This window comes from Pristiophorus japonicus, chromosome 21 (assembly GCF_044704955.1).
Source record: "Pristiophorus japonicus isolate sPriJap1 chromosome 21, sPriJap1.hap1, whole genome shotgun sequence".
Taxonomy (NCBI): Eukaryota; Metazoa; Chordata; class Chondrichthyes; family Pristiophoridae; genus Pristiophorus; species Pristiophorus japonicus.
This window is the reverse complement of record NC_091997.1, coordinates 8,111,455-8,126,400: the sequence shown is the minus strand read 5'-3', so window position 1 is coordinate 8,126,400 and position 14,946 is coordinate 8,111,455. Positions and strand designations below refer to the sequence as shown.

At 43.9% G+C, this 14,946-nt stretch overlaps 1 protein-coding gene across 4 annotated transcripts in view; it reads right to left on the bottom strand.

Moving 5' to 3' along the window:
- The window catches only part of wnk4a (WNK lysine deficient protein kinase 4a), a 98,882-nt gene that overhangs the window by 43,486 nt on the left and 40,450 nt on the right, over positions 1-14,946 (bottom strand). For 3 of the 4 annotated variants that reach the window (XM_070864331.1, XM_070864334.1, XM_070864335.1), the window contains exons 4-6: positions 12,833-12,990; positions 4,348-4,436; positions 882-1,104 (exon numbers count right to left, since the gene is read on the bottom strand). In XM_070864331.1, coding sequence (XP_070720432.1) covers positions 882-1,104; positions 4,348-4,436; positions 12,833-12,990 — 470 coding nt within the window. The remainder of the gene's footprint in view (positions 1-881; positions 1,105-4,347; positions 4,437-12,832; positions 12,991-14,946) is intronic. The other variant, XM_070864332.1, reaches the window with a different exon arrangement.

Genomic DNA, 14,946 nt, shown 5'->3' with positions numbered 1-14,946 from the left:
TAGCTCGAATTTTTAAATTACGCCCTCTTGTTCTGGATTCTTTCACGAGAGGAAATTGTTTCTGTAGCTACCGGTTATCATTTTAAACATCTCCATAGAAATTGGAGATGGTGAGTATGGGGGTGGGAGGGGTGAAGCCAGGTTAAGAAGAGGTTTAAATAAGTTTTTGAAAGCATAAAAGGAGATAACTATGGAAGGAGTTTGAGTAAAGAGTATAGTGGTTTGATCAAGTGGCCACCAATGATGGAGCAGAGGGAGCTGGCCATTTTAGGTGAAGGATGTATTTGGATGTCCTTAGCCATAGTATTTATTTTTATTGTTACCTATATTTTCTCCCTATGACTCCTTTACTGAAAGCATTGACTGCTTGCCGGGAAATGGAATGACAAGATGGCCATAATTTTGTGTGAGCTTTCACAGGGGAATTTGCTTGATATTTTTCCTCCTGAATCCGGAGGCAATACGATCTTGTGCAAGTGTCTTGCTAGATGAAGGATCCAAGGGCCAAGTATGGGGTATCCAATTTAGTAGCAGTGACTAACTGTCATAAATTTTCCCACAAACTAAATCCATCTATTTTCATGGAGGTTTTAGGTCAAAGGAAAAAAAGAAAATATGAGTGGGTGGGTCATTTACTAACTATTTAAGACAAATGTTTTAGCTGGAACAATTTCAAAAAAATATTGTCCAAAGTTCAATTTTAAACCAGTGTTAGTATTATCTAAAATGTTGGATTAAATGCAAATAACTAAATCAACTAAGAAGGATCAAGTAAAATCATATACTTTAGACACACTCCTGCAAATAGAACAAGCAAAATCTACATTTCTTTTAGCTCTATGTGTTAACTATGTGCATGTGTAAATAGTGGTTAACTTTACCATTTCCTGTGCCACCTCTTCTGAAACATCCTTATACAGTTCAAAGAGGAACTCTATGGCTTTGTTGTCTTTGTATTTGCCATTGAGTTTCTTGGAGTCATCCATGCGGAGCCAGAGTTTGAGGGCCGATTTTGCTCCATCGTCTTCCTCTGCAAGCTCTACATGGACCCCAGTGTCCTCTTGAAAAAATGAATGGTCGAGAAGATCCTGAATGGTGTACCTGCTCAAAAAGAGAATATGACGCTAGGATTAAGCCAGTTCATGAATTTGGTAATTAAATATTCTCCCAAATATCCGCGTTTGAATATTATTTGAATATTCAAATAAATTGAAAAAACATGGTTGCTACTTCTTGGTTAAATGTATGAAAATGACTTCAAACTAAATAATTCCCAGCATGGTCAGATTGTGTTTTGCAACTAATATGTTTGCTACTTACCTCACTAACAAAAATAAAGGTAAATAAATACATCTCAGCATTCTGAAAACAAATTGATACCAAGCATCTAGGGCCAAGTTTGCCCAGGAGTTACTCCGTTTTTTTTGGAGCAACGAGATTTTTTTTTGGAGTATCTTAAAAATTGCAATTCTGCCCATTTAATTTGCTCCAGTATAAGTGAGTTAGTTAGGTTTTTTTAAGTTTAGTTTTTTTTCCAAAAGGGGGCGTTACCAGCCACTTATGCCTGCTTTGGCCATTTAAGCAAGTTTAGACAGCTAAAAGTTACTCCAAACTAACTTAGGCCAGCTTATGTGGCCACTTGTGTCCGCACAGAAAAACCTGGCGGTGAGCTAAGAAATCAGTCCAGGTAGCCAGAGATGGGGGGGCGGGAGGGAGGGAAGTGAAGGGAAGGGAAGTGAGAGGACCTTGCAAAGCACTAAATACCTTCACAACAATATTAAAGAAGCATAAAAACCATCAATAATAAATGAAAAATAAATGACTAAAAAATACCCTCGCCAACTGCAGCACGCACAAGAGGCAGCAGGAGAGCCCTTCGGGGACCACACGCCACACCGGCAGGCAAGCCCTGCAGCCAGGGCTAGGGGCGGGCAGGAGGCAGGCAAGCAGCAGCAGGAGGAGACCCCTTCGAGGACCACACGCCGCACCAGAGGGCACCCAGAAATCACTCAGCATGCTTTACCTTTAAAAATGTCCGACTGCCAATGTTTCTGACCCATTGCGCATGCCCGCACGCTCCAATGAGCATGCGCAATGCTGCTGGCACTCACAAACACGCTGGGCCCTAGCCCCATCCCCCCTGCCAGCTGTGTTGATTCAGCACGGCCCTAGCTCCGCCCCCCCCCCCCCACTGCTTCTGCTGCGTTACGCCATGGGCCTGCAACGTTCCAGCAGCGGGGAGAATACCGAGGTAAGTTTTAGGCGCAGTTTTTCTTCTACAAAGTCGGCGCACCTCACAGAGGTGTGCCGTTCTAAGCGGGGGAGGGGAGGGGGGGGCAAACTTGGGCCCAAAGAAACAAGATTTCAACAATGGATCAAAGTTATGCATACTTTTTTGGGTAGCTTAAACATTCCCTATTGGATGGGAAACACGTTTAAATTAATATTACCATACCCAATGTTAGCTTGCACTGTTATCATTAGTTTTGCTTAGAAGACCCATAATAAATCTACTCTTTAGGATTACGTTTACAATTTTGCTAGAAATACCAGAGAACATCTTAATGCATTTACAATGTCACTATATGTAATCCAACACATATTCCTCTCTAGATTCATGATTAGATATCATCCAAGAATTATGCAGTTATAATTATGCAATCTATATCCCTCCCTCCCACTTAGGTGACCTTCAGGCAAGAAGAGGAGGGTTTTCTTCTTCAAGTGCTCCAAATAAAATGCTCTGCAAGAAGACTGAAGGTTAAAGATCGGTTATCTGGCAATCAATGATAATAGGAAGGTGCAGATGAAAGGTATCGGAATGGGAGGCAAAAATGGCACATTTCAATATAATCTCATCTGCAGTTGGAGTGAATTAGTATAGACCAGAATGCAGGCTTCAACACATTCTTACTGCCCATATTTTAAAATGGGGATGCAGAGGAGATTTAGGTGTGATCATTTCCAAAGTTTTTAATCTCTTGCTGCACAATGCCCTAGAAGTTCGACTGTGTGGTGCATGTTTTTCAGGCATTGAACGGCCTCCTAAGCCTCCAATATGGTAGGCAGGAAATAGACGCTCATTACGAGCCGGAAGTGCATTGCCCGCCATATTGGTACAGGCAAATAAATCGGTGTCCAGGGACCACACCTGAAACAGGCAATAATACCTTCTTATATTCATAGAAAAGGCCTAACGCCTGTTTGAAGCCCCCTCTGCAATGTTGCTTTGCTATGAACACAGCCACACCAGGGTGGCCTAACAAGTGGTCCTTAAAGGGTCCTCTGCAAGTCGCAACCAACAAGGTAATTGTTTAAAATACACTTACCTGAATGTGGAGCAAGGAGGAGGAGTGCTCCTCCTGACCACACATTAAACCACATGGACCACTGCCGGCCATTGCTCCTCCCTAACCCCCACCCCGTGCTGCTGCTATTCACCCCGCCCCCAAATTTTGATCACCTCCACAACCCCCTATCCCCCCCCCCCCCCCCCCCAATCAATGCCTCTGCTTTCCCCGACCACTCACTGGTACCCCTCTCGACCCAGCCATCACTACCTTCCCTGGTCGCACCTGCTTCCTGACCTGATTGCCCCATCCAACGAACCAGTCACCCTCCTTCCTGATGCCATCGCAGCAGCCCAATCTTTGACTCTCTATAACTGGCAAACTACCAGATGACACCTAATAGGTGGATAATAATGAGGCCTAAGGCCCAATATCACATGCGCTGCGGGCTTATCCATTCAGGCGTGGGGATCGATCCCTGTGCCCTCCCGCCCAGACAAACATGTGCACGATTGAATTTCTAGTTCCCTATGTTCACATTTTTATAGGCAGCCATTGTCCCCCAGCACTCAGACCCTGCAAATGTTCTTTAAGGAATACAATTCAAGTGAAGTTTTAAAGATTATAATCCAACACTTTCCTGATTGTGAATGATTATGGACTGAAACGGGCATGCATGCAAGAAGAGTATCTTAATGTGTGATAGTACAAAATCAATTTGTTTCAAAAACAAATCTTGCTTTATGACAGAATAATAATATAACCCTTTGAAAAGTAATCAAATTAAATATTGACATTTTGTTTGGCTTTTAAAAATGTTTATAAATGGATACACCATTAGCAAGTATACATTTCTGTGGTACAAACTGCAAACTGCCTAACATTTCTTTCCATACAATACTGTTAGATTTGTCCTTTCAGTCATGGAATTAGAAATTCCTTGTATCCTAGTTGGCCATATGGGATTGGGAGGGACAGTTCATAGATCATAGATGAATTCGCTATCTAGCTATGACATTAACCGATGTCACCAGACAAATGATGACCAGATCCTTACCTCTCATCTTTGTTTTGGCGTATGCATCCTTCAATAATCTCTTTGAGCTCTGGGACTTTTACTTTGTTAAAGCTGGCTGGCTTAACACCCTGCAGAAAAACAAAAGAAATTAACGTGCAGTAGCTTTTAGTCTAAAACAAAGTGTAATCAAATAGGTAAAGTGTTGTGTATAGCAATGATTAACTGGATAACTGTTTTTTTAATGTATGCGTTTAATTATATGCCAGATAAACCCAAGTAAACAAATTTAGTAACTTTACAAATATGTCATATTTCGTCATCACAATTTTAGTTGTTTGTGATAGCTTAATATTGTAACTATGAAGCGTTAATTCATTCCGTGCAATTGTTCCAAACTACATGGAGAAGCTGATCACTTACTGTTGTATCCATACACTATCGACTAATTAGCTTAAAGTAAGTTCCAAATTGGACAAAGATTTTGTTTGATTAGAAAATTAAGTATTTACTTACACATTTGTCTTTTTCTACCCATTGTGGTTATATATAATTTAGCAGGTTATTAGCTAAATAGGCACGTCCCTGAAGAAGTTGCCAGGAAAGAAACTAAAAGCAGAAGTTGACTAAAGACCTTACAAACACAGTTACACTATTTGCAAATGTTGAAACAAGTGTTGCCCTCATCATAATGAAAATGTGCATCGTTCTTCAAAATGTCAGGTGCAACCTGGGAACAACATCTTTGCGCAGTCTCTGTTTAAACAGTTGGATGGAAATGAGTTAATCGTGTAACCTCCAAAACTTTCCGACAAAGTAATCTTATCAAGGAGGATTGTGAAAATAGATTACAGTCTTACTGTTTATTGCATATCAATGTCAGCTTATTCCTGTATGAGCTAGTGCTGGTGGCTTTTAAGAAAATTAAATCAGTCTTAACTGCATTTTCTTCTCAGTAAGGCAGACCATATAATGCAAGTAAACATTTCGATAAGGTCAAAGACATATAATCAGATTGGCATATAAACAGTTCAGCATCATTAACTAGTGGTACTTTGACGTTGGCCAATTACCAGAACCCTTGAAACATCCTTAAACAAATATGTAGAACAACAGCATACAAAGATATTGCATTGCTGAACTAATTGATCCAAAACTTGCTCAGATTCACATGACCCCCTTCCCTCAAAGTGCATGTTGTACTGTTGGAAAGACATGGTCAACAAACTTCAGATAGACTTTCTTTTATTCACAAATTGGCAACAGATGATACATTATCCTTCACGCTGAGCTCCCCAGATGTGTACACGACCCAACAAACAACAGCCATTCCCACAGGTTGACCAATAGTTTTTGAGGATTTTTTCCGGATTATTTTTGCAAAGGTTAGAAAGAATAGTCACCAATATTTAATCAACATAGAAAATAGGTGCAGGAGTAGGCCATTCGGCCCTTCGAGCCTGCACCACCATTCAATATGATCATGGCTGATCATTCACCTCAGTACCCCTTTCCTGCTTTCTCTCCATACCCCTTGATCCCTTTAGCCATAAGGGCCATATCTAACTCCCTCTTGAATATATCCAATGAACTGGCATCAACAACTCTCTGCGGTAGGGAATTCCACAGGTTAACAACTCTCTGAGTGAAGAAGTTTCTCCTCAACTCAGTCCTAAATGGATTACCCCTTATCCATAGAATGTGTCCCCTGGTTCTGGACTTCCCCAACATCGGGAACATTCTTCCTGCATCGAAGTTGTCCAGTCCAGTCAGAATTTTATATGTTTCATCCTTCTAAACTCCAGTGAATAAAGGCCCAGTCGATCCAGTCTCTCCTCATATGTCAGTCCTGCCATCCCTGGAATCAGTCTGGTGAAGCTTCACTGCACTCCCTCAATAGCAAGAACGTCCTTCCTCAGATTAGGAGACCAAAACTGAACACAATATTCCAGGTGAGGCCTCACCAAGGCCCTGTACAACTGCAGTAAGACCTCCCTGCTCCTATACTCAAATCTTCTAGCTATGAAGGCCAATATACCATTTGTCTTCTTCACCGCCTGCTGTACCTGCATGCCAACTTTCAATGACTGATGTACCATGACACCCAGGTCTCGTTGCACCTCCCCTTTTCCTAATCTGCCGCCAATCAGATAATATTCTGCCTTCGTGTTTTTGCCCCCAAAGTGGATAACCACATTATACTGCATCTGCCATGCATTTGCCCACTCACCTAACCTGTCCAAGTCACCCTGCAGCCTCTGAGCGTCCTCCTCACTGCTCACATCGCCACCCAGTTTAGTGTCATCTGCAAACTTGGAGATATCACACTCAATCCCTTCATCTAAATCATTAATGTATATTGTAAATAGCTGGGGTCCCAGCACTGAGCCCTGCGGCACCCCACTAGCTACTACCTGCCATTCTGAAAATGACCCGTTTATCCCGACTCTCTGCTTCCTGTCTGCCAACCAGTTCAATATCCATGTCAGTACATTACCCCCAATACCATGGGGCCAAGTTTCGGCCTGAGCTGCTCCTGTTTTTTTGGAGCAACTGGTTTAGAATGGAGTATCTTAGAAATTTGAATTCTCGGCATTTAGTTTGCTCCAGTTCTAGTCAGTTAGAACAGTTTCACTTTGGAACAGAATTTTTTTTTCCAAAAGGGAGCGTGTTCGGCCACTTATGCCTGTTTTCAAAGTTTAGGCAGTGAAAACTTACTCCAAACTAACTTAGAATGGAGTAAGTGAAGATTTTTGTACGTTCGAAAAAACCTTGTCAACACTTTAGAAAATCAGGCGTAGGTTACAAATTAGGCGCAGGGAATTGGGGGGGCTAGGGTTTAAAGGGAAGTTTACAAACATTAAACACTTCAGTTTTACAAATAAAGAGCCATCATCAATAATAAATGATAAATACATCAATAAATCAACCAATAAATCAATCAAAAAAAATTAATAAAAAATAAAAGAAATTTAAAAAATCACTAAATAAAACATTTTCTACTTACCGACTGCAGCACCGGGAGTCCTCCAACAGCGTGCTGGGACGGCCCTCCCAGTGTGTCTCTATCTCTCTGTGTGTCAGTGTCTGTGTTTCTGACAGCGACAGGAGGGGGAGGGGGAGAAGGGGGGAGGGGGAGAAGGGGGGGAGAAGGGGGTGGGGGAGGGGGAGAAGGGGGGTGGGGGGGAAGAAGGTGGGGGAGGGGGGAGGGGGAGAAGGTGGGGGAGGGGGAGAAGGTGGGGGAGGGGGGAGGGGAGGGGGAGAAGGGGGGTGGGGAGGGGGAGAAGGGGGGGTGGGGAGGGGGAGAAGGGGGTAGGAGGAGGGCGGAGGAGGAGGGGGGAGAAGGGGGGAGGAGGAGGGGGGAGAAGGGGGGAGGAGGAGGGGGGAGATGGGGGGAGGAGGAGGGGGGAGGAGGGGGGAGGAGGAGGGGGGGTGGAGGGGGAGGTGGAGGGGGGGGTAGGGGGATGGGAGGAGGAGAAGGGGGGGGGAGAAGGGGGGGAGGAGAAGGGGAGGGGTGAGAGGGGGGGGAAGACGGGGAAGGGGCGGAAGAGGGAGGGAGGGAGAGAAAGGAGGGAGGGAGAGAGAGAAAGAGGCTGAATGGCTGGGCCCAAGACTTCGGGCTGGATTTACAAGTAGGTGGCGTCGCGGAGGTCCGGCGGGGGTCGGGGGGGGGGAGGGAAAGAGAGTCGCGGAGGTCCGGCGGGGGGGGTGGGGGGGGGAAAAGAGAGTCGCGGAGGTCTGGGGGGGGGGTTGGGGAAGAGTCACAGAGGTCCGGGGGGGGTGGGAGAGTCGCGGGGGGTGGCGCGGAGGTCGGGTCGCCGGTGGGGGGGGTGGGGCGCGGAGGTCGGGTCGCCGGTGGCGGGGGGGGGGGGGGGGGAAAGAGCATGGGTCGGGTCGGGTGGGAGGAGCCTTATCCCCGCAGCCCCAGTGAAGCCCTTCGGCCAGAACTCGGGGCTGCATGCTGCGGGCCCCTCCCAGTTTTGGGCGTCTGGAGCTACTGCACATGCGCGCCCACTGTAGTGCGCATGTGCAGAGGTCCCAGCACTGTTTTCAGCGCAGGGACCTGGCTCCGCCCTCTACAGCTCATGCTAGGCCGTGCCCAGCTCCAGAGGGCCTGCAGGGAGCCGGAGAATAGGTAAGTTTTTTTTAGGCGCACTTTGTGGCGCGAAAAACGGGTGCCGTTTTAGGCGCGGCCCGAAACTTGGGCCCCATGTGCTTTAATTTTGCACACCAATCTCTGTGGGACCTTGTCAAACAAGAATCAAGGCAGGTATATCTTTCTCAGCTGTCCTACCCAAATTATTCTGAAATCATTACGGGTTCCTCGAGTCACCCAATTAAAAAAAGAATGATGCTTGTAGAGGAAATACTTTCAACAGGAAATACTCTCCCACTTTTATAAACATCTCCTGCACACCAAGATATTAAATGTCAATTTTTGACACATTTAATATTTTTTTTTCAACACTTACTTAGTTTCAATCACAGTATCAAACTCCAATAGAGATTATAGCATGTTGCTGTTGAGAGGAATGACTTGGGATTGAGAGGCAAATAGCTTACATATGATTGACAGCACGGGGCAGAATTAGCATCCTCTAATACTGTGCGGTGTAGCTCAGTAAATCTGGTAAAGCAGTTCTTCTTCGAGGAACAACTTTCCGGCAATAAATTTGCAAAATTAAGACTATCCTGCAGATCATAACTTTACACGTAATCAGAATTGTCTTGAATAAATTTAGACAGTGGTTGCTATGTCAAAGATTTGGCAGTTACTCAGGCTGGAGTGTAAAAGCTGGCAAGGTAATAGTGGAATTCCACTTGTCAACTGGATGAGATAATGGAGCCCAGGTGTTGGGCCTAAAAAACAAGCGCTGCAGTTTAGAAAACAAAAGGAACAAAACTCGATTCAGAAAATTGGAGAAATGCAGATTTTCACATTATCTTTTTTGTAGACTTGTCCTCTTGTGACAATAAAGAAGCTTTGGTAGGGCTTGACATTAGTGGTTGCTGACAGTGTTCTGGCATCCATATGGTTTTTGTGAGCACCACGAGTGCTCGAGAGTCTTACCTAATGAGCAAGCTATTCAATTCCCTGTCCACCCAACCAACATGTGACAGAGTCCCTTTCTCCCACTCTATAGGGCTGATTTTAAATTGTGGCAGGAATCAACCAACCATTCAGCCCCCTGGAGCATAAGGCCCAGGAGATTATAACTTCCAGACCTCATTTGCGTGCCCCGACTCTGGCTCCTGCCTGATGTCAGCATGAATGATGCCATTGCCAGCGGGCAGAAGTCAACATTGGTGGGTGGGAGGATCAGACTGACATCCGACGGGAACCCACGGAAACAATACCCGACAACGCAAGTACAGACTGGGAGTGGTCGGCACATCTGTAATCAAGGAAGGGAGGAAAGCCCAGGGCTGGCATTTTACCCTGAAGGGTGTTATGTATATTCAGCAAATGCCCACATGCTTAACACTAACACTGCACTTTTCCCAAGTTAAACATCATTTGCCAGTCACGGGCCCAATCCCCTAGTGCATTAGATCTGTTTTTAGTAATCGAGCATCATCTACAGTCCTGATTCTCACAAACGTGCAGATCGCTCCCCCAACCCCCACATCTAGATCATGAATGAAAATAATAGACAGCAACGATTCGAACAGGTTTCCAGCCCGTTCTCAATCCAGCTCAGTAGATTGCCACTAATACCTGTTCATTTTTACATTGCTGTTTGTGGGAGCTTGCTGTGCGCAAATTGGCTACCGCATTTCTCACATTACAACAGCAACTACGCTCCAAAAGTACTTCTGGTGGTTGTGAAAGGCGCTATATAAATGTAAGTCTTTCTTTCAGGGAATAGTCCCCGACTCCAGCGAACTATTAAAGATACAGGCGAGGAGCTCACACAGTGAGTGTCTCATTTCCTTGAGAACCCTAGGATCGATACCATCCACACCGACTGCCCTGTCTATTTCAAGGTTCCTAAATGTACCATTCTTTCTTGACTGTCCTTAAATTAATTTCATTCAGTCCCTCCTTCCAAACATGATCTGGATGATTATACCGTCTCTGTTAAACAAACGCCTTTCCTATTTCCGTTCACTTCAAAGCCAGCAATTTGCTTTGGTTGATGGAATGTTTTAATGGACAACTAACAGGGAAATATTTGGCTTGAAATCATTAACGTTTTAGCCACGGGTATATTTCCATTATGTTCCAGAAAACACACGTTAACTTTTTACCCCTTGCATAATAGAGTCAAGCAGGTCGAAAATGTTGACTTTCAGCAAGTAGTGAAACATAACTGATTGTTTCGTACTACTAACTAGGCTAATTAAATAGCATTTTTTGAAAATTATTATTATTATTTTTTTTAAGTGCCCTCATACCACCTGAAATCTAAACCCATAGCGTGTCCTAACGAAATATCTCACATGTACTCATGACTTTTACTACGTTGGTGTCAATGGCCTGGAAATTGGTCTTGCGCTGAAAATCGACGCATGGGCGGTGACTCTGGAACGGGCGCCTGAAGGCGAAAACCCGAGGCTCACTTACGATCGGGCCTCAGACCTCATCTACAGATCATTCCCCCAACCCCCACATCTAGATCATAAATAAAAATAATAGACAGCAACGGTTCGAACAGGTTTCCAGCCCGTTCTCAATCCAGCTCAATAGATTGCCACTGATACCTGTTCATTTTACATCGCTGTTTGTGGGAGCCTGTTGTGCACAAACTGGTTGCCACATTTCCCACATTACAACAGTGACTACACCCCAAAAGTACTTCACTGGCTGTAAATCGGCCGGCTCGTACCCAGAATTGGTCCACAGAGATGGGATGGGGGGAGGGGAAAGGGACGGTGTATGCAGCCCAGTTTCTACCGAATTTGGCAGCAGGTATCCTAAAACAGGCCACTGATTGGCCTATTCAATGGGCCCAAGGCCTGTTTTACATGGGTGCCCCCGAGCACTCTGTAGTCTTCCGGGGGGATTGGGCGTACAAGATTGCTCCCTGAGATTAGTCCCCAAACATCGACTCTGTGCCCAGAAAATGGGAGCGATGGGACCAATTTCTTTCCCAATATTAATTATGATGCTAATTTTGAAGACTTTAGAAAAATATTTAAAGGCTGTTAGTATACCTGTTATGATAAATAATAAGTTGTCTGTCAGCCAAAATGACACGGGCAGTCTTGTACATTGAAATGAAGTAAACAATGAATCATTGACCAGGAGTGTGGTAGCGTGCTGTGTTCGTGATCCGACACACTTTGCTACAAGTGGTAGGGCAAGTTTTCTGTCAATGATTTCCCATTCAAGTTCTTATTTTTGACTGCAGGTTGCGACAGGTGAGCAAAATAGGAGAATAAATCTCCACCGGACATTCTTCCATACCCCCATGCCCTGTTACACCACAATTTATTTCTATGTCAAATTTGCACACTTAGTGATGTAAATTTAGTGTAAAAATCAAAGTACAGAACAACCGAGCCTCACTCCAATTCAGCTACACTACCTTAACTAAGATGCATACGAGTAGATGGTTCAACAATGGAGTATTGCTGTGCTGGCTTGTCTAATACTTGGGCCAACATGTGTCACAGCCTCATGGTACAGATTGAAACTGCCCTATATCTACTTCCCAGAACAACTAGGCTGGTAAATAACTTTAACTTGTGTAATCCTGGAGTGCCTTTGCTTCATTCGAATCTATATTTAATTGGCTGCAAACTGAGAGAAGTTGATACCACCGACAAGATCCTGCAGCAAGCTAGACTCCAGTGAGGGAAACAACATTCTAGATCATCTATTATATTCCTAATATTAACAATGGGGAGCATTTGGTTCCTGTGCTCTCCCAATGTGACACTTATGCTGTGACTTACTGTCATTGTCTCCCTTGGAACCACCACTGGGAAAACTACACCCAATGGTTCATAATGGAGTAGGCCATCATATTAGATGGCTGGGTATGGACCTCACTCCAAGATTTGAGTACTTAATCTAGGCTGATACTTCAGTGCAGTACTAAGGGAATGCTCCATGTTTACAGATGTTTCTTTTGGATGAGATAGTAACTGATGCCTCCCCTGTCTATTTGGCTGGATGCACAGACACAATAACATCAATCAAAAAAGAACAAAGGGTTTTCCCAGTGGCTTGGCAAACATTCTAACCCTCAACTAGCAGCACCAGAAAATACAGGTTAACTGGTCATTTGTCTCATTGCGGTGCATAAAATGGTGTCTGCATTTGCTTCATAACAACAATAACTGCACATCAAAAAGTATATAATTGTATGTGACACACTTTAGGATGTCCTGAGTGGCGTTATAGAGTGCTATACAAATGCAAGGCTTTTTTCTCTTACTTACTTGGGGAACGGGAACACTTGTTTGGGAAATAGGAAATATCAGTAAAACCATAGTGTGTAAATTGTAAAGTGGTTTCCAGTCAGGAATGCCATTCTTAAGTTAATAAAATTGAAAGGCAAGATACGTTTCTACTTACACTTGTTACTTTGCGATATATCTGAGCTGCATTATGGCACTCTGAGTATGGATATTCTGAGGTGGCCATTTCCAACAAGCACATGCCAAATGCATAAACATCAACAGCTTCATCATACTTTTCCTCATACATCTCAGGAGCCATGAATTCTGGAGTACCTAAATCAAAGAAGGGTAAGATCAGTGTTAGCTTTTATAATGCTAACCTGTTCACATTTCAGTGATTTCTTTTAAATGCATTCAATCAACATGAACTGCAGATCAAGAGACCAATATCAGCACTATAGTCCTCCTGGTACCATAACTGACTGCTAATTTTCACCAGAGAGGTGCTCCCTTGAGTAGGTAAAATTGTCAATATTACAAACACTCAATTAAGTCTAAATAAGCAGGTATATTATAACTGAGGCCTTCGCTGCGAGCTTGTTTCTCACTCCTACTTTTTCTCTCTCCTCTTTTATTCCCAGTTGGCTTTGCTAGCTCATTCTTTCTTTCCAAGATAGTAAATGTTGCTGATGGCTTATTTTGACCATTTCAGCTATGTCTGTTTCTCTCTTGGCTTCTGGCTATCGTTGTTGGTTTCTCGGTCTTTCCTGGTGTATAGTTTTTGCGACCTACTGTTCTCAGTATATGAACCCTTTGCTCTCCATTTGTTGGCCTGATGACTGTGTCTGCCCAGTAAATCCATCAGTCTTTGTTGGTGATGTTTCTATACAATACTTAGTCAAAGTGACAACAGTTTTTAACCCACATTCTGGAGCAATAGATTAAACTGTTACGTAACCGTATACATTTGTTGACCTTTGCTAAGTAGCATGTATAATGACCTTGAACATTTAGCTTAAGTGCAGCTTATCTGCAGCTGGATGCTTATTTGTATCCACACCAAATCCCTCCTAGCTTTTGGTTAGTAAAATACAAGATTATGTACTAATTCTAATTAAGTTAATTCACTTCTAGATCAGCACAGACTAGATGCCAAGTAGGGCATCTTCTGCTCTGCCCCAACAATGAGTCTTAATTCCAACTTTACTGAAGCACCAGTTTGATACTGGTGCTGGAGAGTATATTTTCCAATTGGTACTGCATGCCTTTTATGCATAAATTAGATATGACTGATTTAAAAATGGAGCACAGATCTATCACACTGGATTTTTTTGCCAATTGTGTGCATCATAAGAACATAAGAATTAGGAACAGGAGTAGGCCATCTAGCCCCTCGAGCCTGCTCCGCCATTCAACAAGATCATGGCTGATCTGGCCGTGGACTCAGCTCCACTTACCCGCCCGCTCCCCATAACCCTTAATTCCCTTATTGGTTAAAAATCTATCTATCTGTGATTTGACTACATTCAATGAGCTAGCCTCAACTGCTTCCTTGGGCAGAGAATTCCACAGATTCACAACCCTCTGGGAGAAGAAATTCCTTCTCAACTCGGTTTTAAATTGGCTCCCCCATATCTTAAGGCTGTGCCCCCCTAGTTCTAGTCTCCCCGACCAGTGGAAACAACCTCTCTGTCTCTATCTTGTCTATCCCTTTCATTATTTTAAATGTTTCTATAAGATCACCCCTCATCCTTCTGAACTCCAACGAGTAAAGACCCAGTCTACTCAATCTATCATCATAAGGTAACCCCCTAATTTCTGGAATCAGCCTAGTGAATCATCTCTGTACCCCCTCCAAAGCTAGTATATCCTTCCTTAAGTAAGGTGATCAAAACTGCACGCAGTACTCCAGGTGAGGCCTCACCAATACCCTGTACAGTTGCATCAGGGCCTCCCTGCTTTTGTACTCCATCCCTCTCGCAATGAAGGCCAACATTCCATTCGCCTTCCTGATTACCTGCTGCACCTGCAAACTAACTTTTTGGGATTCATGCACAAGGACCCCCAGGTCCCTCTGCACCGCAGCATGTTGTAATTTCTCCCCATTCAAATAATATTCCCTTTTACTGTTTTTTTTCCCCCCCAAGGTGGATGACCTCACATTTTCCGACATTGTATTCCATCTGCCAAACCTTAGCCCATTCGCTTAACCTATCTAAATCTCTTTGCAGCCTCTCTGTGTCCTCTACACAACCCGCTTTCCCACTAATCTTTGTGTCATCTGCAAAT